Below are 24,579 nucleotides of genomic sequence, written 5' to 3'. Positions count from 1 at the left end.
AACACTGACCAGCTGAGTGGAGGGCATGCCATTGGATTCCCTCACTGGAAATGTGCTGCAAAGAATGAGGCTGATGGCCAGTAGCAGCACTACTACTCAACAGTGCACATCTTTGGTATGGTACAAACAGGGGAAGAACTTCATGGGCTTTCTACAGCAATGGATTCATCGCCCCTTTTTGTTCTGGAAAATCCTGTGGGCCACCTTCCCAATAGCCTTCTCATTCTGTCTGCATGGACCGGTGGATCACTGGGGCATTGCACATAGGAAAGTCTCCCCCTCAGCGTCCATGGTTGTGCTTTACTTAGGCCTCCCAAGATCTGGCTCAGCGTTGTGGATGCCATGGCAGATATTAGTTAAAATAAATGCCACATGATTAATCTAGGGCTCAGAACCTTGCTTCAGGCACCAAGAAAGGAAAACTGATGAGAGCATGGGACTAGGGTTTGGGAAACCTTGGTTCTATCCTCAGCTTTGCCACTGACTCTCTGTAACTTTGGGCAAGTTGCTTCATTTTTGTGCCTGTTTTTATAATACTTCTCTACTGTACATGGGAAGCTTAATTTAATTAATGCTTATGAATGCTAAGGTCCTCCACAGGGGCTAATGAAGGGCACCCTGCAGTAACTCATGCTAACTTCAAATGGCTGATTTTAATAAGGTTATGTATGGAGGGAGTGGGGATGGGGAGTGGGGAAATTATTCTCTGGTAAGTCCCATTGGGGAACAAATTATGAGGAGCAATATCCCTTGCTCCATCCTTTTCAGGGCACTCTTTCATTTTAGTTATTTATTCTTTTTCTTTTTCTTTTAATTTTCTCGGTGTCTGTCTTTCCTTCTCCTGGGTATAACGTTTTCACACGCAGATGTCTCCTCGCTCTGCCCGGCGACGTTGGTCTATACAAGCGATTAACGACTTCCCGGTACTGTGTGCTGTGCTAATGTTCTCCTTAACTTAACCCTGTCTTCTGCCCAAAGGCCCAAGAATAACGCACCACTTGCCTGACTTTGAGTAACCAGAGTAACAGACTTTTTTTTTTTTTTAAACTAGTGCCAGGAAGGGTAGAGTAGATCAGAGATGGGGGAGATGCACTCTGCACTGTACCTAAAAGTTCCATGCAAGGGACAGGACCCCACACTAAAGTTGCATATATTCAAATTGTAGGTCTCCAGAGTATAAGCATGACTTTATCCCACCTGGCCTATTGATTAAGAAAAGGGGGTTGGGTGAGGGCTAAGACTAAGGACATCATAGAATAGGGTAACTTCCACAGAGTAGAGGAAGCAATTAGGAAGGCTAAGGACAGGGTAGAGAAGTTTTTAATTGATTGATCAATCTACACAGTTGAGGAGTTTGAAGTAATACCTATGCACCTTCTTTCATGTTGGGTATGAATAACACTTTTTCCTGGGGTCTCCTGTTGTATGTCTGTGCAGTTACTGTAGTTCATTCCAAGGACTGGCCAGTGAGGCTGTGTGTTTTCACTGGCCAAGGAGCAGGCAAAGGAGCAGCAATGCAGCTTGGAAGGTGACCTGTATGAAGGACATTCAAATCCCAGGGCACTCAGTCCAATGAGAGAGTCAGTGTACAGCCATAGGTATGTTATTGTGAAGCATGGAGATTAAAAAGAGAAAAGCGAGACCAGACTAATTTAAAGTAGCAAAGCACTTGGACTGTACAGAATTATCTGTAAACTGGAAGAACAGTTCATTTTAAATTGAAAATGATCCTAGAGGAAGTCTTCTCTCTCATTAAAATCAACTGGTGGTTTTTTTCATGTGCTGCAAAGGACTGCATTACAGCAAGTAACACATACCATACACCAAGGCTGTATGCTGAGTCTTCCTCCCTGTTTTGCAGTTTTTGCACAGCTCTGAGTTTACCATGCTGCATCTTGTCTGGTATCAAACCACACTTGCCGCTGCCATCAGTTCCTGCAAAACTTACTTCAGCAAACTTCTCTTCATCCAACCCACATCTCCTAAATTTTACCTTTCTTCACCTGGTTGTTGTGATATCGGGTGTCAGCCCAAATTTGTCACTGCCACAATATTACCTCCTCTTTAGTCCCGTATGAGGCAGAGATAATGCATAGCAGTCTTCTGTAACATTTCAGTACAAAGCCAGAGGACTTCTTAACATCCTGTTTCCTTATCTATGCTAGCCCCTGATTTTAATTAAGTAGAGTGCACTCCAGCAATATCTTTAAAAAGGCACTAGGGTTTACCCTGGGAAGTACAAAACAGTAAGCCTTATTAAATAACAGTGCATCACTATGGACAACTTTGTGGAAATGCTTCTCAGTATGCAGCAATCTGAATATGAAGGAGTTGGAAAATAATATAGTAAATGCCATAAAGGCATTAAATAAATCAGTATTCTCAACTGGAACATGCTGTTCAGTTCTGGTCAGTCTGCCTCAAGGAAATACAGCACAGATAGAAGGATTTGGGATACTGACAGCTAAATATATATAGCGGGGGGGGAATTCCATGTAAAAAGAAGCAGAAAACATGGAACTGTCCAGATTTAAAGGGAGAATAATGAAGGGGCCTGAGAAAGTTACAAAACCTAAGTTGGGCGGGGGGGAGGGTAAATAGGGTACTGCTACTTGTTTCTCTTCATAGAATCATAAAAAAGTAGGGCTAGAAGGACCCTCTGGAGGTCATCCAGTCCAACCCCCTGTTTGAGGCAGGAACATCCCAATCTAAACCATCTCATGCAAGTCCTTGTCTAACCTATTCCTAAAACTCCTTAAACAACAAACAACCCTGTCACACAAGTACAAGGCATATTGCCCAGAGATAGCAAAAGCCACCCTAGCCTGCAACAGGTAAAGCAGAGGGAGGAGGACTGTCAGTGCCTTGCTGCTGCAAGGGGTAAACACACTTGAGTTTCAAGATCATAATAAGGAACAGGAAAACACCTGGTCGAGCAGAGTGAACCAATGGGAAGACCAAATCAAAGGTGTAATTTTATGCACTGTGTAATTAGCATTCTCAATACTAGATATCGAGACCAAGGCCCAGATACACAAAGGTATTGTGTGCTAAACTCCCATCAATCTGTGAGTTAGGTACCTAAAGTATTTTGGGGGAAGTCTAGGACCAAAAGCTTTGTAAGAGTCAAAGAAGACTTAAATGCTTATTTAGGTAATTAAACTAGTGAGGAGTTTGCTTAGAAACCCTCAGGCTCATGACATGAGCTGCTACTAATTGACAGGAGCTATGAGGTTTTCCAATAAGCAAGTTATTCCATAATTGCCCATGTGGGATTCCTTGCTCCTTCCTTGGAAGCAGCTGGTACTGGTGCCTGTGGGAAACATTTTAAATAGCAAGTAGGGGTTTGGGGTTTTTGTTTTTGGGGGTTTCTTTTTTTTGTTGGGGGGGGAGTTGGTTGTTTAAGAGAAACTTGTTTAAAAGCTCCTTGCTGCATTGTCAGGTCAGGTTTGTTGTATACATGTGTAATGGGAGTTAATCGCTGCAGTTCTTCCTTTATAGCAAGAAAGAACACATCAGCTAACATCCTATTCCCCAGTGTTAACTTCATTAGAAGTAACTTAGACCTAAAGTTAAATTTTCATTTTTAAATGAAGTCCCACCAAAATCAAGTGCAACTTACTCCTTGTTGTTTAAGTCTGCATTCCTGGTTTTGTACCCCTCAGCTCCATTACAAATGATTTAAATCCTAAATCCCCAAATCTCTCCCACAACCCTATGAAAAAGGTTTTGTGAAGATCATGTTGCCACCTAAAAAGCTTATCTATTGACAGGATGTACGTTCAGCTGTTGTGAGGACCCATTCTGACTAGGCTGAGCATGTGGTGTTTTGTATCCTGCTCTATTGATTATGCACTGATAGAGGTGGTTGCTGCAAAGCAGTCGGTGGATTATTCTTGGGCTGTCTGTTTCTACATATAACCCATTTACTGCCATCATTATCACCTCAGATTGCAACAAATTACACCCTTGAGCTTGATGGTATAGGTGCAGGTTGACTGTTTTAGTCATTATTTGGTGCTATTCCTTGCTGCCACTTTCTACCCTGTGACTGTCATAAATAATCTTGTTTCTGTTCTGATGCCCAAATAAGGTGTTAAGCCTCAATTTGCTTTCAGTGAGGCTATTTTCTTTGTCTCCTGGCTCTCTTATCAGGCTCCTTCAAGCAGCTGGGTAGAGGCAGTTTCTACTGGTTTAGATTGGAAAAAACAGAGCTAGAAATGGCAGGACGTTGAGAGACCTAAATTTTCCACCTTCAGCTTGAATGAAGCTGGTCTAGTCTGGGATTATTCCCAGGTTTTAGCTTAATTTCTTACATTCCCTGCCTCTTCATATCTGAGGCACCATTGACAAGTCTGTTGTACACCAAGGGTTGAATCAGTCTATGCAAGAGTGCCCCCTTGCCATTCTCCACCAGAAAAGCATATGCTCTATTCCTTCCTAGTGCTATGGACCTGAGTAGAGTCTTAAAGATTCTCCCTGGAAATTAGTTTGAGCAAAAGGAGAGTAGAATCTCGTATGCCCTTTTTGTTTTTCAAATCCATATGAAACAACAGATCTAAATGTGGGAATCTATCCAGGGTGAAAAAGATCTTCACTAAACACACTCAAACTTGGCCCAGCCAAGTTTCCAGCAATTTGCTAGAAAATGTTAGGACCAGTGTAGACCAGCACCTTCTAAGACCCCAATACCCTTGCTTCTGTGCTTCCGCGCCAAAGCTGACATCTCCTCCTCCTCCTTGCATCATTAACTTTCTTTCCAGGCACTTACTGAAATTGGCTAACTAAGGCAAACCAATGAGACTCCCTTTTGTCTATACTGGTGATTCTCACCCAGGGTGCTGTGGCACCCTGGGGTGCCTTAAGATCTTTTCAAGGCTGCTGCAAGGTACCATGCAATGTTAACATAGTTAAGCATACAAACATGATTCACAAGATAAACCCCACAGATTTCAAATAGGAATCCATAGTGTTAGAAGTTCTGACCTGTTGTGGTCATCTTGAGTTCTTTGCAACAGAAGAATTGTTCTGTTTTTTGGATTAAAAAAAAAAAAAAATGAAAACTTAAGAGCTGGCATTTTCCAAGGGGTGCCTTGAGCCTAATGAGGTTGATAACCACTGGTCCATACCATGAACATGTGACTATGTGGTTCTCCACTGGGATGGGCTTCATAAGAAGTAGCTGTAATAAGAACTGCCCTATAGCAAGTGGTGCTTTTTCTAACTACCAGGTCACTGAGTCTTACTGAGTGCAGCTGTGGCAGTGAAGAATTCTGGTCCCAATTATGCTGTTAGGTAGAGAGCACTAGTGCAGGGAAAGTGAGAAGACTTTATTTGTGAGTTCAAGTTCTTAAGGGCTCTAGAATAGTTCATTTCTTCTTTATTTAATTTGGTGACATATTAATGCCTGGTGGTGCAAGCAGTTCATTCGTGGAACTTCACTTTCCATTGTCACCATCATCATCATCATCAGAAATAAATGCCTGATATATTTTGTGGAAAATGTGTCGTGTCCATGTTCTGAGTCTTCAAATGCCTGTCAGGAGGCTGTCTGATTTAGCCCTAACAAAAAAAAAAGCAAGAGTTCAAATCTGCCCTCTGTAAGAGAGTGGTAGTGTGTATATTTTAAGGGAACCTGGGAATACTCTCCATCTGTTTGAGTGCAGATGAGACCAAATCCTGTCCTATGTTAGCCAGTAGAGGGTATGTTACTTTGCGTAGTATTTCACAGTAGGGGTGTGCAAAACAGGCCGTATTAGATTTGGATTCGGCCTGAATTGGGGACAGTGATTCGATTCTCTGGTTCAGATCACTGTCCCCAATTCGATTCAGTCGAATCTGAAGATTCAATGTTGATTTGGAGAATCAACAATTCGGCCATAGACACAGCTTTGTGTTTTTTTGTTTGTTTGTTTGTTTTCCCCACATACCTTGAGGTACCAGGTGTGGCTCATGAACACTGTGATGCTGGGGTAGATGGAGCGTCCCACAGGAGCTGGGGGGAGCCTACGTGCTCATGGCGAACCCAGAAGTGGACCAGAAGTACTTCCAGTCCACTTCTGGGTTCACCAGGGAGTGTGCATGGGTCCCCCCCGCATCCCTCCCAGCTCAGTGATCAGCCACGAGGGGACCCCAGGTGCCCCCCCGACCCAGGAGGTATCAGTCACTGAGCTGGGGGAGTGTGGGGAGGGGCCCCAGCGCACTCCCTAGCAAACCTGGAAGTGAACCAGAAGTGCTTCTGGTCCACTTCTGGGCCTACTGCCGAGCGTGCTGGGAGCCCCCGCGCTCCTGTGGGACGCTCCACCCGCCCCAGCATCGCACCACTCACGAGCTGCACCTGGTACCTCGAGATAGGTAGAAAAAACATTTAAAGCTGTGTCTATGTCCGAATCGATTTGGAGGGTTCCCATCTGATTCGGAGAAATTAAAGGGTCTCCTGATTAGATTTGGATTTGGAGATTTGGCCACTGAATCTCTGCCAAATCTGATCGGGGACCAAAGCTTGGCACGGCCCTTTTTCACAGGTCAAAAGCTCTGTTGGCATTCCCCACTGAAATCATTGGTGTCATACCTGCTGAGATTATGGCTCCACTTCTTTAAAGCTGGGTACAAACTTCTGTTCGTTTTATAACACACATGGAAAGACTTGACAGTACCACTGACAGTATTGGTGGGGAGAACAGAGTGGGGAAGCCTGCAGGTTTTTCAAAAACTGCTTGCCAGTTTACTTTTAGTAGCATGCTGTAGTGCATACCACCTTCTCTGTCTCCCCTCTCCATACATGTTAACAAATAATGTTGATACTTATCTAGATATCCTCAAGAAAGATCCAAGCCTGCTCCCAATGAAGTTGTGTGAGTTTTCTGTTGACTCCAATGAGAGCAGGGCTTGGCCCATCTTGTGTGTGTTGATTAGTCTCAGAGAGCAACTGTGAAGGAACTCCCAGAATGAGGGGGAGGCTTCTCTGTCTGAGTAGATGCTGGCCCATCCCTGACAACATAATCCTGTTCAGAGTTAGAAATTAAAATGTATATTTTTAGGTGTAAAGAAAGCTATTTAACATCCTAAGTTCTGCCCTGGTGGACTGAGATTTGCACATATGTGACTGAGTGGAATTGGGTCCAGGTTAGACAGATTACCAGAAGAGCCCAGTGCTTATGGCCATTGACATAAAGGCTCAGCACATCTGACCATAATGCAACAAAGATACAAGCAAACAAACTAGAAGTGGGATTTTTCAACACAAGTCTTGCTGACAGTTAGTAGGTCTTGTGATCCGAGGTGCTTTTTGAAAACCTCACCTTAAACGTCTTCAAAAACATCTGAAATGCCTTCTTCATATTCCTGCTAAAACCACTGTTGAGGCCTTTGGAGCTCTGTTTTGCCTGTAATGTCCAAAGCAATGCAGACCTGGCCGAAAGAGAAAGTATGGACATGTCAGACTCTCTGGCACTCCAGTCTGTAGCAAATAGTAGCAAATGGGGACCTCCTCCCACAACCAGGGTTCCTACTAAAGCCAATGGTGGTCCTTTGTGCAGAGGGTTCCTTGGACTGGACCCATACCCATTACAAAGAAATGAATGGTCCTTCTGCCAAACCTTCTGTGGGTTCTACTGGCTTTCTAGACACCAGATGCTTGCAGATTCCCTTCTAGGTGAGTTTGACCTTGAGCTTGCTGCCTTGACTTGCTATTTACTTCCTACAGATGGAGGTCATTGTTCTCCTGGGCATATGATTAAAATTTTTGGGGAACACAGAGCCTTCTGAAAGGCAGGCTTGGGTGCTGCTTGTGTTTATTCCTGAAGCTAATACATCATTCCTTATCCCAGTGTAGCTCCTGTCTTCCTCCCCAGTGACATGTTACCATCTATCTGCAGAAATCAAGGAGATGGAAAAGTAAACGAGAAGGGACAGATGCCAACAACCGACCCATCAAAGCTGCTGGGAAAGTCATCATCCAGGACATCTCTTGTCTGCTTCCTGTGCATAAATCGCTAGGAGAGCTATACATGTGAGTAGGCAGGCTAAAAATCTGTACATCTAATCATAAAATCAGGTAGCCCTCATTGTGACTACTGCATTCTGCAGTTTTGAAATCAGTCTTCATCTGGTTCTATTTAAGGTTCTGAGCACCTCATCCTCCCTTCTTTACTTCTACCTTGTATATTCCTGTGGTATTCCTGTCTGTCCAGGAGTGTTTACTTGCTTTCTGCAAATTTCTGGAAGTGAAATGTCATCAAACAAATAAGCGTGAATTATTTTGCCAGCTAGGTCTAAATACCAGTTCTAACCATAATTGCTGAAGACTTTGTATGTGGCCACTACAGAATTTCATCATTTGAAATAAAAATAATCAGTATGGACAATTTTCACAGCATCCTTTTAGCTTCTTTATGATGAAGAAACAGATCCAGAAATCTCAACAAGTATGCAGACTCATGAAAGCTCTGAAGAGTTGTTTTTGGCTTGTGTGTATTTGTTGACATCAGAAATCTCAGGGCTGCCTGATTTTGTTGAAGACCGTACATTGTTGTCCATGTCCATTGTCCATGAGCATTCTCACTTTAACCAAAAAGGTGAAGGAGTTAAATTTTTAGCAAGCATGGTATTTCCCCAAAGTGTTAATTAGTCATTGAAGTACAAAAGTAAATAAATGGATAAAACTTGTTGCTCAGCTTTCACTTCCTTGCCTCTGGTAATACTGTCATTACACTGCCTTTTATTCATACATAGTTTTTCAGTCTAGACAAGTTATGTCTAATGTCTGATTGATTGATTGATTGATTTTAATGTGTCTCTGTCTGGAAAACCACAAATCTTATCTTTTCCTTCTTAGCCATCATAAAGAACCTAAAAAAAATGGAATAGGCCTACTTTTCTTTCTCCTCTGCAGATTTTCTTTAAAAGACCTGCAAGAATTTTCTTCTGTGAGGCTTACCTAGGTGACCTGTTTTCTGTTCCATTTGCTTGTTCACTTGTGATATCTTGGCTGTCTTTCTTCCTAGTACTCCTCAACAGGAATAGCACAGTAGATAGAAACTCTTGGACATGTAAGAGAGCTGTTAACTGCTTCAGTGAGTAGGGAAGCAGCCTAATGTTCTTCAAGTATCTTCATACCTTTTCAATAACCCCTCAGTGATGCAGAGAGCCTAGTCATAGTCACATGGCCTCTTGCCCAGGAACACATTGAACGCCAGCCTGCTTCTGTGCTGCTTAGCAACAGCTTTACTGCTTTGGAGATGCTCCCCCCACCCCCCAACTCTATAGTTGATTACCAAACTTTAGAGAAGCTGCTCAGGAAACTGAATGGTAAAATCATTTAACTGATCAGCATCAAATCTTAGCGTGTTGACATACTGGTGACATTATAATGACAGAAGGGGAATGTGCTGATCAATCTGACTTTGCAGTGAAACTAGGAAATTCTGTCCAGATTGTGAGCACTAGCCAGCCCTGGCATTGTATGTACCATGTTGATAAGAGCTGAACTCTCTCTTCTTCCTTTTCAGACTGAATGTGAATAACATTCAGGAGACCTGCCAGAAGAATGCAGCCTCAGCCCTAGCAATTGGACGTAGGGATCTTGTACAGGTATTGTGTTTGCCCTTTGTCTAGGGCAGTAGTTCTCAACCTTTTTCAGACTCAAGGCATCCTTCCATAACTCTTCTGATTTTTAGCATCATCCCAGATGAGAACCACCATTAACAAAATAACTGGCATAACAAGTCATTTCTGTGTCCTGGGCATAGAGGGGGGTGGGGAGAGAGTTGTGTTGAGAGCAGGAGAAGAGTCGAAGGATCAAGCAGTGCCGTACGTGTCATAGTTTGTCACAAAACTATATGAAAACAGAAATGTTAAGTTCTGAGAAGACCCGTGTTCTTTTAATGTATGCACACTAGCATAAACATTTCCTGATTCACATTAAATGTAAGAAGGATTAAACAGCATGTCAAACGAAAAGCTAACTGGAAGGATTTTATCATATCTTGTCTATGTTTATGCTATTTTCCCATAATGTTCTCCAACGTCTAAACCTATCCACTCCACCCTGTATTGCAGCATTACAGGAGTGGAGCACAGATTAACAGGAATTCCCCTTCTCCATATGAAACCTGCTGTATAACAATACAGGAATTGTCCTACTTTCTCATTTTCCTCTCATTGTCTCTGCGTCTCAGCTTAGGCCTGTCTTTCTTTATTTTTCTTCCTTTTCCTGTCTTTCCTTATTTCTCTTCCTTTTCCAGGCTTCCAGCTTTAAAGTGAGTTGCTTTTCATTTTCCTGCCTTTCTTTTTCTTTGTGTATTGAGCATTCTCTTTTCCCATCAGCAGTTGTCTTTGTTTTTAGATCTCACTTTCCTTCCAAAACCAGACTTCCTAATCCCTTTCCTTGTCAGCAATTCCCACTTGCTTTGAATACTATGTTATGTTCTTATCACTCCATCTCAAAAAGATAAAGCAGAAAATGTAGCTGTCAGTTTAACCTAAACCAAGAACAATTGTTATTGGGGAAAAAAAGACAGAAAGGACTGGGAGAAATTTGAGAGGATACAGTTAGCCCCCTCTCCCCAACTGCTTATAAGTCAAAAAGCTCTAAATTAAGCCACTGAGTCCAACGTCTTACTGAGCCTTAAGGCCCATATGTATGGTGTGGTTAAAAAGCATGCCCAGTTTCTACAGCCTACAATTCACAAGGCAAGAACATGGATAGCATCACATGCGGCTGCTTTTGACTCCCTAGTCTTAACAATGAGCTATCCATTTACCATCGGGGCACTACTTGGTATGAGTCCAGAAATGAGACTTCATACCCATGTCTTCTGGTGCCATAACAGGACACTTAACTGCTTTGCTATAATGTGCCAGTAAGCTGTTAAGTAGGAAAGTTCATATTCTATGTTTTAGTGGATGTTTTCTGTCCATAAAAATGAAAGATCCTATTGTGAAACAGGTTAAGCATTTGGACCTGGGACATGTGGTGGCAGCATGTTCCACAAGATATTACATTTTTATACAAATCATATCTCAAGTGATCAGTGTGAAATATTATTCGACAGCTCTTGTTTTTTCATTATAACAGAGCATCAGTAGGGTCATCCAATTTGCTGCACAGGGGTCTAATCCTCACCCTCTTTTCTCTAGCCACGGGCTACCTGCTGCATCACACCAGGTGGGCACCCCAACACCATGAACTGCACTGCGCCATGCCTCACCTCCCCTAGTATAGGGCCAGAAAGCAGAAGCTGGAGGAGGGACAGGGAACCCAGAGACTCCCTCTGCTACTGCAGCTGGAAGAATTGAGGGGAGCGGTGGCTTGATGCGAGCCAGGGACCATGAATTAATCCCTCATGGGCCCTGTGCAGCCCATGGGCCGTCAGCTGGACATCGCTGAACTAGATGGACTCCAAGTCTAACCCAGTTTGGCAGTTTCTACACTGGTAACTGTGTGCTGGGAAGAGCATGGGACTCCTTCCACAATGGTTAGCCCTGCTTTCTTTCAGCCAAGATGCAATCGGTTGGGTGATATGTCTGACTAATCTGTTGCTGTGAGATGCAAGTCCCAAGCCATAATGGCTTAACCTTTTCCTATCTTTAGTAAATCTGTTGTACCTGTTAAGGAAACAGGCAGCATGGGTTCAGAGCCATCAGCACTGGATTATTTTTGTTTCTAACTGTATTTTGATCAGTTTCTTCTCTCATAGGTTTGGTCTCTGGCTACAGTAGCCACCGATCTTCGTCTTGGGCCAAAACCTGACCCAGATTTGGAGATGCCCTGGGCCCAACATCCATTTGGACGTCAGCTGCTGGAGTCTCTGTAGGTTTCTGAAATGCAAAACAAAGAAAGGGTAGTGTCTGAAGGCACTGCCTTTTGTAGCTGTAAGAAGCACTATGTTGTTTCAGGCTTAGATATGAGGAGCCTTTTGAGAATTCCAGTGGCTTTAAAAAAGGAGATTTATGACCCCATGGCTTCATCTCAGTACTGAGATATACCTTTAATACAAAGAAGAGAAACTTTAAATCTACTTACTGCAATTAGGAGGCAGCTACTGGGTTCTTGCCAAGTTTCCACTTGCCCCTTGGTTGAGTTAAGGGTAGCTTCTGCTGCTGTGATAAGGTTGTATGGTTCAAGATATGGGTGCAGCAAGAACTCTCTATTCATTGGCACTGAGATGACATAATACAGTAATAACTGTTTTGCTGCTTCCCTCATTACCTTCCCATCTGAGTACCTTGGTTTTGTTGCAGAATGAATTCAAAATCAAATTAAGTGCTGCTCCAAGTCAGTGCTGTCTACTGTTATCCATAAATTTTTCTTTTGGTCCCCTCCATTCATGGCCCGATTCACTATGCTACCTTTTACAACATGAACCTGATGATGATCAAAATTTTTTCAGGCAGAGGGCTGGGAGCTGATTTGTAACCTCTTCCAAAGCTTAGAATTGTATAATGTGTTTTGCAGAGTTTGCTACTTGAACTCTTGGTATCTGCCCTTGATCTTTCTTGGTGGGAGGCAGGTGTCAGAACGGGGCACTGTCTATTCCTGTATCATTCTTAAACCAGTACCATCTTTACAGCAGTGCCTTTTTGGGTGGCTTTTGCAATCCAGAACTCATTGCCTGGGCCTAGGCAATGAAGGGAAGGGAAAGAAAGGGTGAAGACCCTTATACACCTTAACTTGGAATTCTTCCTCATCCCTAATAAGAGGCCTGCTGCTCTACCACTTTTCTTTAGCAGGAAGGTGGAGAACGCTTTGTTGATGCTGCTTCTCTGTTGGCTGGGAAAACTTCTTGCTGTTTAAACCACAGTAATGCCTGTAGATACCAGTTAGATCAGTGGTTTCCAACCTTTTTAAGTCAGAGATCACCTTTGGAATTTAAAAGGAACCCAAGATCTACCCCTCTCCCCACACTGCCCATCAGGTAAGTCTGTGGGGAGAGAAGGGGTAGCTTTCCTCCCATCCACTCCAAACTTCCCTACAAACAAAATCACTTTAGAAATAAAACTTTTATTTCAGGTATCCATTCAGACTCCAGGAGTCCCTGCCTCACAAACCTAGGAAAGGATCTAGGTCTATGGAATTTGGAAGCTTTTAAGTGACTTCACAATTTTTTTTTAATGATAGACCAGGAAGTCTAATGTCTCTATATTTGTTCCAACTTCACTTTGCTTCTGTGTAACTTCTCTTTGGAGATGATGCAGATATGATCCTGGGACCAGTGAATGCCTATATGTTTCCTCTGCAACTTTCCAACAGTATAGAGGATTAGACAAGCAGACAAAAAAACCTGTCTCCTGGGAAGTAGGCCACAGTTGCATGTCAACAAACTGGCAGCTCCTTTTATTTATAAAAAAGTTACAATAAAATTGCCATGAAAAGGAACCCCCCAGACCACCTACACATCATAGTAACAATATATGCTAAAGTTTGTTCATCCAGGAGGTCTTAAAGTTGGTTCTAGAGGGCTTCCCAGGTCCTGAACTGCTGTAAATTTTTTGCCATTTAACCCTGCTGCCTCTCATCCTTACAGGCTGGCTCATTACTCTCAGCTCCATGATGTGCAGACATTGGCTATGCTGTGCAGTGTGTTTGAGGCCCAGTCCAGACTGCAGGGATGTCCAAATTCATGTGCACCCTTCCCTCAGCGCTCTTGCAACATGGTCTCCCACAGCCGATATGTACGGACAGCCATTCCTTTCTGATTGCTTTTCTTTAAAGTATTGAATATCCTTGTGATGTACATGATATGACTTCTCTTTTCTATTCGACAGCCCAGCTTTACCTCCTCAGGCTCCTGTTCCAGCATGTCAGATCCTGGACTTGGCACTGGAGGCTGGAACATAGGTATGGAGAGCTCGAGTAGTTACTTGTAAGGTTTAGTGTCAGACCATGGGATAGCAGTCAACTCAGAGCCAAAGATAGCTGACATTTTGGATGTCTGTCTCTCTCTGTGGAGAAAGGGTTGTGTGATGGACCTTTATTAGTGACTGTTTGGTGCAGACAGAAGTCATATGTCTAAATTTCGGGTGAAAAATCAAGGTTGCCTGCTTTGTCTGATAAAGTAAACCTTTCCCAAAGCCCTCTAAAGCTCTTATGGACTTGACTACAAATACATTTCACATCTCTCCAGATATCCTAAGGGATTTGTGCCTAAGATAGTATAAGTGCAGGTTGGTGATTTATTGTATTTTTTTCTCTCCTGGCTAGGGCAGACTGGGTGCCACTGCCTTGTCACCTCTCTGAGTGAGGTGAACTGTACCATTTGTACTGTCTGAGGCCATTTGTTCCATGCATTATAGCACATAGTCTTTACCAGTTAGAACATTTCAGCTATTTGCTGAAGGGGCTTTCGCAAAGTATTCTTTTTGTTCTCTCGGCTTTCTCTTCTTCCTTTGGCTGAGCTTGAATGATAGAAGTTTGAAAGATTGGAACACTGGTGGCATAAATACTGGTAATATAAATACTAGGTGTCATAAAGGTACTTTCTACAACAGCATAATGCTTTTCAGTCTTGTTACAGCCACTTGCACTATATTTGAGAGACTTCTCACAAGCCAGAGTGGCAGGTCTTCATGCTCCCAGAATCAAACTTGAGTGCCAGATTTTTCAGGCTTTTCCCCACTGGCTGCTCAAGGGGTGGGAGTGTTGCCAGCCCCCAACGCCCTGCTAGCACTCTGAGGCAAGGGGAGATCTGTTGATGATATGGAGCTTTTCAGTCTCCCGCTCCCTGCTTCTTTATACTGTCTGCAGCAGACTGACAGGTGAGCAAGCCCACAGGGGACTTATAACAGTGATTATCACCTCATCAGCAAAACAATAGGCTCTCTTCATTACTTAGAACACTTCTTAAGCAACTTACCTGCTGACCTGTTGATTAGGTCCAAATAGCCCTAAGTGGCGGTCACTGTGCTGTCTGCCTGTCCCAGTGAAATTGAAGAGACATGCACAGAAACACTAGCACGTAAGCATTAGCTAGCATACCAGGTGCCTAGTGGCCATGGGGCTGGGGTCCATACTGTGGGAGATGGGAGTGGGGGAGACAGGAGCAGCGGGAAGAGGAGGGCAGGGGTATGCCAGGCAGACCCTGTTCTTCCTGCAGTCTTTACCGGAGCTGCAGCCTGGGAGCAGGGGGGAGGGGCCAGCTCTGCTGTGGAGCAGAGAGCCCCACCCTGACCAGAGAGCATGCTGGGATGCTGGGGGTGTCTGGTTTATCTTAAACCAGCAAGTGGTCTTGGACCGACACTGCATAAACCAGTTTGAGCCAAATCAGTTAAGTCTGATACGTTCAACCAGGTTTATCTCGAACTGGTTTCAGCCATTTTCAAACTGGTTTATACGCCCTGAACATCTGTTCTGTTACAGGCTTAAACCAGTTTCTGATTACTTAAACTTGTCTGTGTAATGCTTGTCCCAAGCCTAATGTATCTGGTTTGACACAATATTGGGCCCTAAAGGTAACAAAACTGTAACCACTAAGTGCTGTTTGTGGGTATTTATGGAATGAAGAAGGGAGCAGAGACAAGGATTTGGAACTAATATTTACATGCAGAAGTTACCAATGTTAGGACTGTGTGAAGCTTTGGTCGTCGATTCGATTCAGAGGAGATTTGGCACCCAGATTGAATCAGGAGACCCATTAAAAGGTCTGAATCGAATCCGAAGCCTCTGAATCAATTCAGAAAAGATTTGGATAGACTGGGGAGAGGCAGGCACAGCTGGGCGGCTGCAGGTTCTCCTGTGGCTTCTCTGGCTGTGCCTGCCTCTCCCCGGATGGGGGGAACCATAGGAGACCCCCATGGCTACCCTCCCATCCCCAACCCCAGCGCAGGGCAGCAGGGATCGCTCCCCCCCTCTTTGACACCCATGTGGCAGCTGTCTCATCGCACAGGTGCAGTGCAGCTCAGCAGGACGCTGCACACTATCTGGGAGGTGGGGCAACTCTAGCAGTCAGCCAGAGCCTGGCACAACTCAGCCGTGACAGCCCCAGCTCTCAGGCAGCAGCAGCCTGCTGAGCCACACTGCACCCGCATCATGTGGCAGCTGCCATATGGGTGCCAGGCAGGAGGGAGGAGGGGGGTGATCCCTGCTGCCCCGCGTTGCACAGGGGGACTCTTCCACGAGCCCTTGGAGGCCCTGATCACCGCTGCTACAGCTAGTGAGTATGGGGGGGTTTTGGGGTTTTTTTAAGTGCTGGGAGGCTGTGGCCGGGCAGGGGTTGGGTCCGGGCAGGGCAGCCATGGGAGTTTCTCCCATGGCTCTCCACCACCGCCCCCGGGAGAGGCAGGCACAGTCAGAGGAGCCACAGGAGAACTTGCAGCTGCCCAGCTGTGCCTACCTCTGTCCAGCTGATCCGAATCTCCAAATCAGCACCAAAACAGCGTTGAAACTCCAGGCAGCTACGGCCGAATTGAAATGGAAATGTGGTCCAAAACACCAAAAGGAATCACTGTCCCTCCGAAACAGCCAGATCTGAAACCAAAATGAAACATAGCCATTTTGCACAGCCCTAATCAATGCTATCTTATTTCTGTACTTCCAGATCATGTACCTATCTGGGATCAGCCTTAAAGATTTTTCCTTGAGGTCTTTTTTTCACACCAGCATCATTAGCTGGCTAGTATGGAAAAAAGAAATCCTCCCTGCTCCCAACCCCTTGGGAATAGAATCCTGGCCCACTGATGTGAATAAACACACAGCTGTACACACTTCCTATGCAATGTTCTCAATAACTTAAATGAAATTAAGGCAAAATATAGCCCTTTGAATCCAGATTTTTTTATACTATATGGGCTGCTCCCCCACCAAACTGTTGCATAATATCTTGTTGGTTGCTCAGTGAAAGCTTTTAGGTGGCTGAGGACAAATTAAGTGTTAGTCTCTTAGCTTCCTGATCTGTGGTAGGGTTTGTAATGGAGGGAATTGTGAATATTTCTTCTGGACTTTTGAATCTCTGCTCCCTGCCTTGCAAACATGGCACAGCTTTGCTTACAGCTCATTATTGTCACACCCCCCTGAGCAAACTAACCTGCTTTTGACTTTTACAGCAAGCAAAGAGTCAGAGCATTCATCCACTCCCTGGTGTGAGTCTTCCCCTGAAGACTTCCGCTTCGGAAACTTATCATACACTGACCATCGAGAGCGTGAGAAAGATCAACATGAAAAAAACAAAAGGTAATGCATGGCATCTTCCATTTCAGTAGCTGGTGTTTGGAGCTTAGTATCTTACCTAGGAAGTTTATCAGAGAATCAGCTGGAAGTCTCTGCTGTTCTAAAGGAAAGCTCCCACTCCTTTATTCCAAACAATTTTCATTCAGTTAGTGTCTTGTAAAAGTGTAATGCTCCAAACAAATTCTGCTGTAACTGACTGCAAGTCAGCTACAGTCAGACCCCCAAAAAATGGAGGCAGCTCACCTAGTCTTACCTCTACATTGTTGCTAAAATACATACAGTTCTGTCCAGGAAGCCAGAATAATCTGTTACTCCTTTAATTTTCTCAGAACTCCCTGCCTAATCCAGTGATTCTCAGTCCATGAGATCCTTTTAAGAATGTCGCAGGATGCAGTGCAATATTAGCAACACCTACGCATGATTCACAAAATTAAACCCAGAGTTTTCACATAGGAATCCATAGTGTCAAAAACATTCTGACCTGTTGTAGTCTTTCTTAGTTCTTTGCAACAGAAGAATGGGTCTTTTTTTTTCTGTAGTCAAGAAAGAGTGAAAGCTAAGCCTTGGCATTTTCTGAGGGGTACCTTGAGGCTAATAAAAAGGTTGAGAACCACTGGCCTAGCCGCTGACATGGACCTGGGGTAAGAATTGCAGCCACAGCCCCTGAAAATAAGCAAATCAAGCACCTTACCATTTTGATTGTTTCCTCCAGGCTCCTGGACCCTGCCAACGCTCAGCAGTTTGATGACTTCAAGAAATGCTATGGAGAAATCCTTTATCGCTGGGGTCTGCGAGAAAAGCGAGCTGAAGTTCTAAAATTTGTCTCTTGTCCCCCAGACCCTCACAAGGGAATTGGTGAGTGTGTATTGTTGCATCTTTCTGCTGTTGCTTTAGTGTTTTTATTCTACCTCAAGGATATGGGGGGTGAATATTCAACAGGCCTGATGATCTGAAACAGTGCTGCTCAGTCTACAGCACACAAGGCTATGTCATCCAGCCTTTGAGTCTCCCCCTGGGTCCAAAATTTAGGTGGTGGGGGAGCAGTACTAACATTAATTGCCATGCCCTTGCTGCCAGATTTTTGGGCCCATGGAGAGTCCCACAGGCCAGAAGATTTGGGTGTGCAAACTAAATCACCAGTTGACAGTGGAGTCGATACGCAAGGCCACTCTGGCTGGACCTGGTGTGTGGGTTTGGACTGGCATGCCAGATAGCACCTACACACTGACCCCATGTATCAAACCCATGCCGTACCACTTATCCAACCAATTGGGCCACAAGGCTGAGCACCACTGATCTAAGATATATATCCATTAAAGCCTGATGAAAGTTGGCATTGGCATCAAATGGTATTGAGCATTCAGCTGTTTGGGATGGAGGTGGGATATTTGGATCTTGGCTCAGTAGCATTGTAGATAGGATGGAGAAGCCTTCCTCTCTGGAAATGCTTTACTGCTACATAGCAATGTCCAATTGATTGTTTAGAAAGATATTCCTCCATACCTGTAAATCAGAGAATAAATATGGGGTGATAGTTATCTTTGACTGTGGACTGAAAAAGGTTCCTGGAAGGTGTAGTGGAGAGAATCACGAAAACCTTGAATCTAGCAGCAGAGGTAACCCAACCAGCCATGGTATGAACAGATCATTCTCCCTAGATTTGTGCCTAGTAGTATTGCCTAGAAAAGACTGCATTTGCAGTTTCTTCTCATTAGGCTTGTGGAAAAGATGTACTGGATTTCTGGGCTGAAGTGATTCCAGAAAAATGAGCAGCTGCTGTAAGGAGGTTCATCTTGCCCCCTTACCTTGATCTTGGGCTGGAGGATAAGAGCAACCTGAAATGTGCTGGAATCTCCTCCAAGGGAGGGAACTGGAATAAAAGCCAGCACCTTGCCCTGTTTGGCTGCTGGTGGGCCACACTCACATGCTGAGCATTAGCTTTTTGTAATCTGTGTGTGTTTAGCCAACTCCGCAGCAAGAAACAGACACATCCCATTTGTTCTTTCTTAGTTGTACTTTAGAACTGTGGGACAGAGGATGCCAAAGGGAATCTCTCATCTTTACAGTGTCTCAGTTTGTCCCAGCTTCATAATTGCTGAAACGCTCTACTTCCTTAGCAGCTGTTAAGATAACTTCTGTTAATGGAGTTTGTGGGGCTCAAGCCAGTTCCTAGTGCGTTGATGTCTTGTCCTAATTAACATTGATTATTTCCCGTGTGGATAACCTCTGCAGAAAAGCAAAGGAAGGAAAAGTACCTTGTAAAAACCCTGTCTCCCTTTACTCTGAGGGGCATTTTTTCCAGGTCAGGTCCAAGACCAATGAATAGGGCTTTGGAGGGGGAAAAAAAGGAGGCACTCCTTGTTCCTACCCTTGGAATAGACAGAGAGTTGAGAACTTTTATGCTAACTGTTACTCTCCTTTTCTTTCTTCTCCTTTTCTCCTGTTGCCAGAGTTTGGGGTGTACTGCAGTCACTGCCGCAGTGAAGTGCGGGGCACCCAGTGTGCCATCTGCAAGGGCTTCACTTTCCAGTGTGCTATCTGCCATGTGGCAGTGCGAGGCTCCTCCAATTTCTGCTTGACCTGTGGACATGGAGGACACACCAGTCACATGATGGAATGGTTTCGCACCCAGGAGGTGTGTCCCACTGGCTGTGGGTGCCACTGCCTGCTCGAAAGTACATTCTGAAAACACCTGGCAAGGGCAGAGAAAATCAGTGGAACTTGGTTCAGTACTTCAGTCCTAAGCTGAGTTCCTTTTCACAGCATCTGGCAAGAATGCTCAGTAGAGCTGAAGTGGGATTTTTCTGGTTATGCATTGCAGTGATATAAATAAGTGCTTCCAGTCTTCCAGCAGCTGCCCAGATTGTGTGAGCTGAGATGACCATACTTCCTGTATTCATTGCTGGCAATGGATGCTGTACCAGAAAAAATATGCTCTGCTACAGAAGGATGAGTTGTGGTTAGTTTCCATTGGCCAAAGGAGCATCCTTAATTTCTTTTGCAGAACACCTGTCTCAGCTGGCAGGGTCAAATTTGTTCTGAATTTTTCTAGATGCTTCCTAGCAAGAGACCAAGTTGGACAAAAAAACAAATTCCTGTTTCTTAGAAGTCAGAATAGTTCACAGGCACAATGGGGTTTCAAATCTGTCTCTACTGGAAGAGCAAATGGTCGGTGGACTTCCATGCTAAGACACTTCAGTACCAAGGAGTTGGAGGAAAATGTTAATAACTTTTGTTCTCATCTGCCATTTATTGACCTAATAGTTCTGTTTGTCATGCAAAAGGAAAAAACTACCTTTTTTAAAGACTGTTTCCTAAAGAGCTTCTTATTCAGCAGATCATTATCCATAGTTGGTATAAAAATCCCAGACACATGGCCAAGGTCACTAAGTTGTTCCCTTCTAGCAAGTTTAGCGTTATTACTCTTGGGGGGGTTCCATTTTGTTCCTATTGGGTGGAAAGATGCACTTTAAGTCACCTATCCCTGCCTTGTCAGAAAGACATCTTAGTGGCAGGCAAGGGCTCTGTATGCCTGGGCCTTGGATTAGCTCAGTCCCTGTGGAGTGATGGGTTCTGCCTCTTCCAGTCTGAGATCTGCTATGTGAATATGTGTTTGGAAGTGTGTGTAGGCACTTCATAAAGCTTCTTCACTCCCTGTACATGAAAAACAGGGATGAAGGTCCATGAGAGACCTGTTAGCTGTCTCTCTTGTACCTTTATCAGGGCTCAATGTATAATTCAAGACTCATTTCTGGAGAAGGTTTGTGAACTTGTGTGTTGGAGCTTACTAAATAGTGTGGCAGCAATTTCAGGAAGATGGCAAGAAAGTCTGCCTGTGAGATGGAATGCTGGGATTTGCAGAGGTGATACATTTCCTTTTTCACAGAAGTTCATATGTGAAGATTAATTTGCAATTACCAGTTTCCTTTCCAAGGGACCATGTGTACATCTGTTCACTTATGCAGATGCTACTTATATTTAGGCAACTGTGAATGTAAATCAGGCATGCAGCCTGAACATCTGTTAGGTTAGACTGAGAGTCCAAGCTGCTTGTCTCAACCTTTGACCCTAAGCAAATAATTGTCAGTCTTGTCCTACCTGGAATTGGCTCTAACCTTGGTGACATCACAGGAATACTTCCCTTTGAGTCCATCTCTGTACATGAATATGTTTCTTACCTTCTGAAATGCCTCATCCTAAATCAGGCATTGAAATCCTGTGAGTAAACTGATCATGTATCCAAGTAATAAAATTATTTTTTTAACTTGACTGGAAAAACTGTTTTCATTTTCCTTTTCTCTCTCCCCTTTGCTTGGAATTGTGATGTTGGGACACTCTCAAAGGCAGTGATTCTCAACCAGAGTGCTGATTTTCAAGGGTGCCATATAGTTACTGATGTTAAGTGTGAAAACATGATTCACAAGATAAAACCCAGAGATTCTGAGCTGTTGTGGTCTGAGTTTTTGCAACCAAATAATTGTTCTATTATTTTTCTGTAATGAAAAAAATGAGTGAAAACTTAAGAGTTGGCTTTTTCCAAGATGTGCCTTGAGTCTATTAAAGGGTGCCTTGAGACTAAAAAGGTTGAGAACCACTACTCAGACGAAAAGTATTTGGAAGCTGCCACTTAGTTTGCCAGCATTTCCACTTGGGATTTTTCTGTGCGCTGTATCAACCTGTATTGCTTCTAACTGAGGAATAAGACTTACCAGCTATGGGTACAGCCTCTGTCCCACTGTTGCATGTGAAGATACGCACTTAGCAGATTGTAGGTTTGGGTAGCCAAGCTTCTAAAAAATCTGAAATATTGCGAAGTACTTCTTCCTTCTGCCAGCGCAGTAGCAGTACTTCCTGTATCTGAAGCATTGTTCTCTCTTGTCTGTGGGAGAAATGGTTTGAATTGATAAACATTAAACATGAAATAAATAAAATGTGTGAGGTTTTTATTTAAGTCTTGGAGGACAGGCCAAGCTCCCTGTCAGCATTTGTGGGGAAGAGCACAGGGTTCTGTTGTATCTTCCCCACACAGCAGTTCAATAGTGTGAGGAATTTGGAAATGCCACATTTTAGTTCTTTAGTGGTCTGCAGTCACTGTTCTTGGGAGCTGCAGGGAGTCGGGGCTGAGAGCAGTGCTGGGATCTGTGGAGGGGGCACAGTGGCATTGGCTCCAGCACATTTAGAGGTGCTTCAGCTGCAAGGATCCTGCAGGTATGCAGGGTGTTGCGTTGCTCCCCACTGGAGTGCTTCAGCAGTAGGATCAGACCCTGCCCCTGCCCTTACCCTGAAATACAGGCAGGCAGGAGCTCTGTGACTACAGCAAGGCCAGTCCCTCCTTGCGGCTCAGCAGGGCATGAGCTCCGAGAGACAGGAGGTGCCCCAGGGCGATGCCTGCAGCTGGCGGCAGCAGTGACCATTGTGTTGCTCAGTGGGGAGGCAGGCAGCTGACTCCGTGTCCCTCGCCCTTTTCCTCTTAGTTCTGTGGCCTGTGCGGGACAAGGCTTCTGCATACTGTGGGTTCAGATACGGCTTGCAGGATATGTGGGCCTCATAGACCACAGGCTGGGCTTCAAAATCTAGAAACTTGGACACCAGACCTTGGGGGGGGGGGGGTTGTGGCAGGGGGACATGCATCCTTTCCCTTCCCCATGCCACACGCAGGACCTTTTGAACCAATGGTGTAATGAGGTATGTGGCTACTTTTCCTCTGTGAGGGTCAGGTTTTATTATTTGTAAATACAAACTTTAATCGCAAAGGTCCAGAAATGAGGCTTTACAGAAGAACCCAATGTCATAGAGTGGGCTGCACTAGTAGGCAGGCCCAAGAGATCAAGGCAGGGGATGTTCCACACTGCGACAAACAATATCTCCTGGCAGTAGGGGAAGAACATCTAAAAACCTTAATGTAAGCCTGAGGGCCTTAGCATGTCAACCATTGCTGGAATTTATTATATTTTGGGTTCACGATGCCCCTTCAACTTTTAACAAACGGGCTAAATGCATGATAAAAGTTTTGTATGCTAATGCTCCTCTGCTCTTGCTGTTAGCCAGAGTTTCTCCGTTGTGTCATTTTGCGTAAGCCAGGGTATTCAGCCCTGGCCCACAGATCAGATCAGATCCAGATCACGGAGCTCTCATCTAGCCTGCAAAGCTCTCCATTGATCCATGTGGTAGCTGCTCCCCTGCTGACAAATTTCAGGGCCTGTGGGAGCTCCGTGGGCCACATAAAGGACCAGATTGGGCATAAAGGACCTGTCTGGGACTCAGTACAGGTGCACAGGGTCAATCTGGAGTGGGGGTGGGGGGAGGCAGTGCAGGGCCCGATCCTGGTGGGCAAGACCCAGTCGGGCCTGCAGACCAGCCCCATGCTATTCATTTGGCTCATGTGGCCCAAAGATTTAGCACCACTGGCTCAAGCACGTACAAATGGTCTCACAAGCTTCAACAGGACTGAAGTTGTGTGTATGTGTGAAAGGACTGTTCCGAATAAAATTGCTTTCCAGACTTCAGCACCTGACTTCTGAGGTTTGTGTCATGGCTGAAACAAATATTTTCATCTAATAACATTCTTCTTGCTAGATGACTGCTGATATTTGGGCAGGAGGAGAGGGTGGGGGGAGGGATTTTTTCAGGTTCACGCAGCACCCACAATTATATTTAGAGTCAAGGGGAGCTACAGGTTTTCAGCACCCATAGTTGAAAAAATCAGGAAATCAAGGCCATGGCTCCTAAACCTGAAATAATTTTCCTCCTTGTTTTTGAACTGGAAACAGAATAAGACAGTGTCATGATATCTGCATTTTATTTCTGGTTCTGGAATAGGCGCTGTGTTAAGCAATGGCTTTACCTGTCTGCCTCAGTTTGTCTTTGAAAAAATGGAATGCATGTCCACAGCTGAAAAATGCTATTTAAAGTGTTAAGGTATTTTCTTTGTTCTGTTTTTTATGGAGCTAAATCCTTTGTCACAATGTTGTTTGCTTTTTGCAATCACTTCATTTTGGACAATGAAAATAGTTTTGTTCTTATGCAGTAGCCCAATGTTACAGTATTAGTGTTGCAGACACAGCAGAGATGTTTATTTCTGTTTCAACTAAAAATGCATATTTCTGTTGGTCTTATCCTCAAAAAAAAAATACCCCCAAAAAACAACTTGTTTTATGTTTTCCCTTAAACTTTTGCCAAATTTGATCTGGTCACATTTTTTATTTTTCCTGACTTCAAAGATAACCTACATTCAGGAAACTTCCTTTTGAAGTCCTCGCATGCTAATTCACTTGAAACAAGCTATTATGAAATAGTTGAATTTCTTTCTTTAACCTACAGACACTGCTTCTTGTTCCTATGAGCAAAAACGCAGTTCTGGGAGTGAGATGTTCCAGGTTGGACCACTGGCCAAATACAAAGGTGATGAATGCATT

At 44.2% G+C, this 24,579-nt stretch overlaps 1 protein-coding gene across 1 annotated transcript in view; it reads left to right on the top strand.

Annotated features, from left to right (window-relative positions):
• Positions 1 to 21,433, top strand: part of WDR59 (WD repeat domain 59) — an 80,263-nt gene extending 58,830 nt beyond the window's left edge. The window contains exons 19-26 of the mRNA XM_019535616.1: positions 7,878 to 8,011; positions 9,510 to 9,591; positions 11,700 to 11,812; positions 13,527 to 13,674; positions 13,768 to 13,840; positions 17,041 to 17,167; positions 17,877 to 18,019; positions 19,615 to 21,433. Of these exons, the coding sequence (XP_019391161.1) occupies positions 7,878 to 8,011; positions 9,510 to 9,591; positions 11,700 to 11,812; positions 13,527 to 13,674; positions 13,768 to 13,840; positions 17,041 to 17,167; positions 17,877 to 18,019; positions 19,615 to 19,850 (1,056 nt within the window). The 3' untranslated portion in view covers positions 19,851 to 21,433. The remainder of the gene's footprint in view (positions 1 to 7,877; positions 8,012 to 9,509; positions 9,592 to 11,699; positions 11,813 to 13,526; positions 13,675 to 13,767; positions 13,841 to 17,040; positions 17,168 to 17,876; positions 18,020 to 19,614) is intronic.
• Positions 21,434 to 24,579: the final 3,146 nt, after the last annotated feature.

The sequence above is a fragment of the Crocodylus porosus genome, unplaced genomic scaffold, assembly GCF_001723895.1.
Source record: "Crocodylus porosus isolate Cpor-Errol unplaced genomic scaffold, CroPor_comp1, whole genome shotgun sequence".
NCBI classification, from domain to species: Eukaryota; Metazoa; Chordata; order Crocodylia; family Crocodylidae; genus Crocodylus; species Crocodylus porosus.
This window is presented reverse-complemented; position numbering and strand designations above follow the sequence as displayed.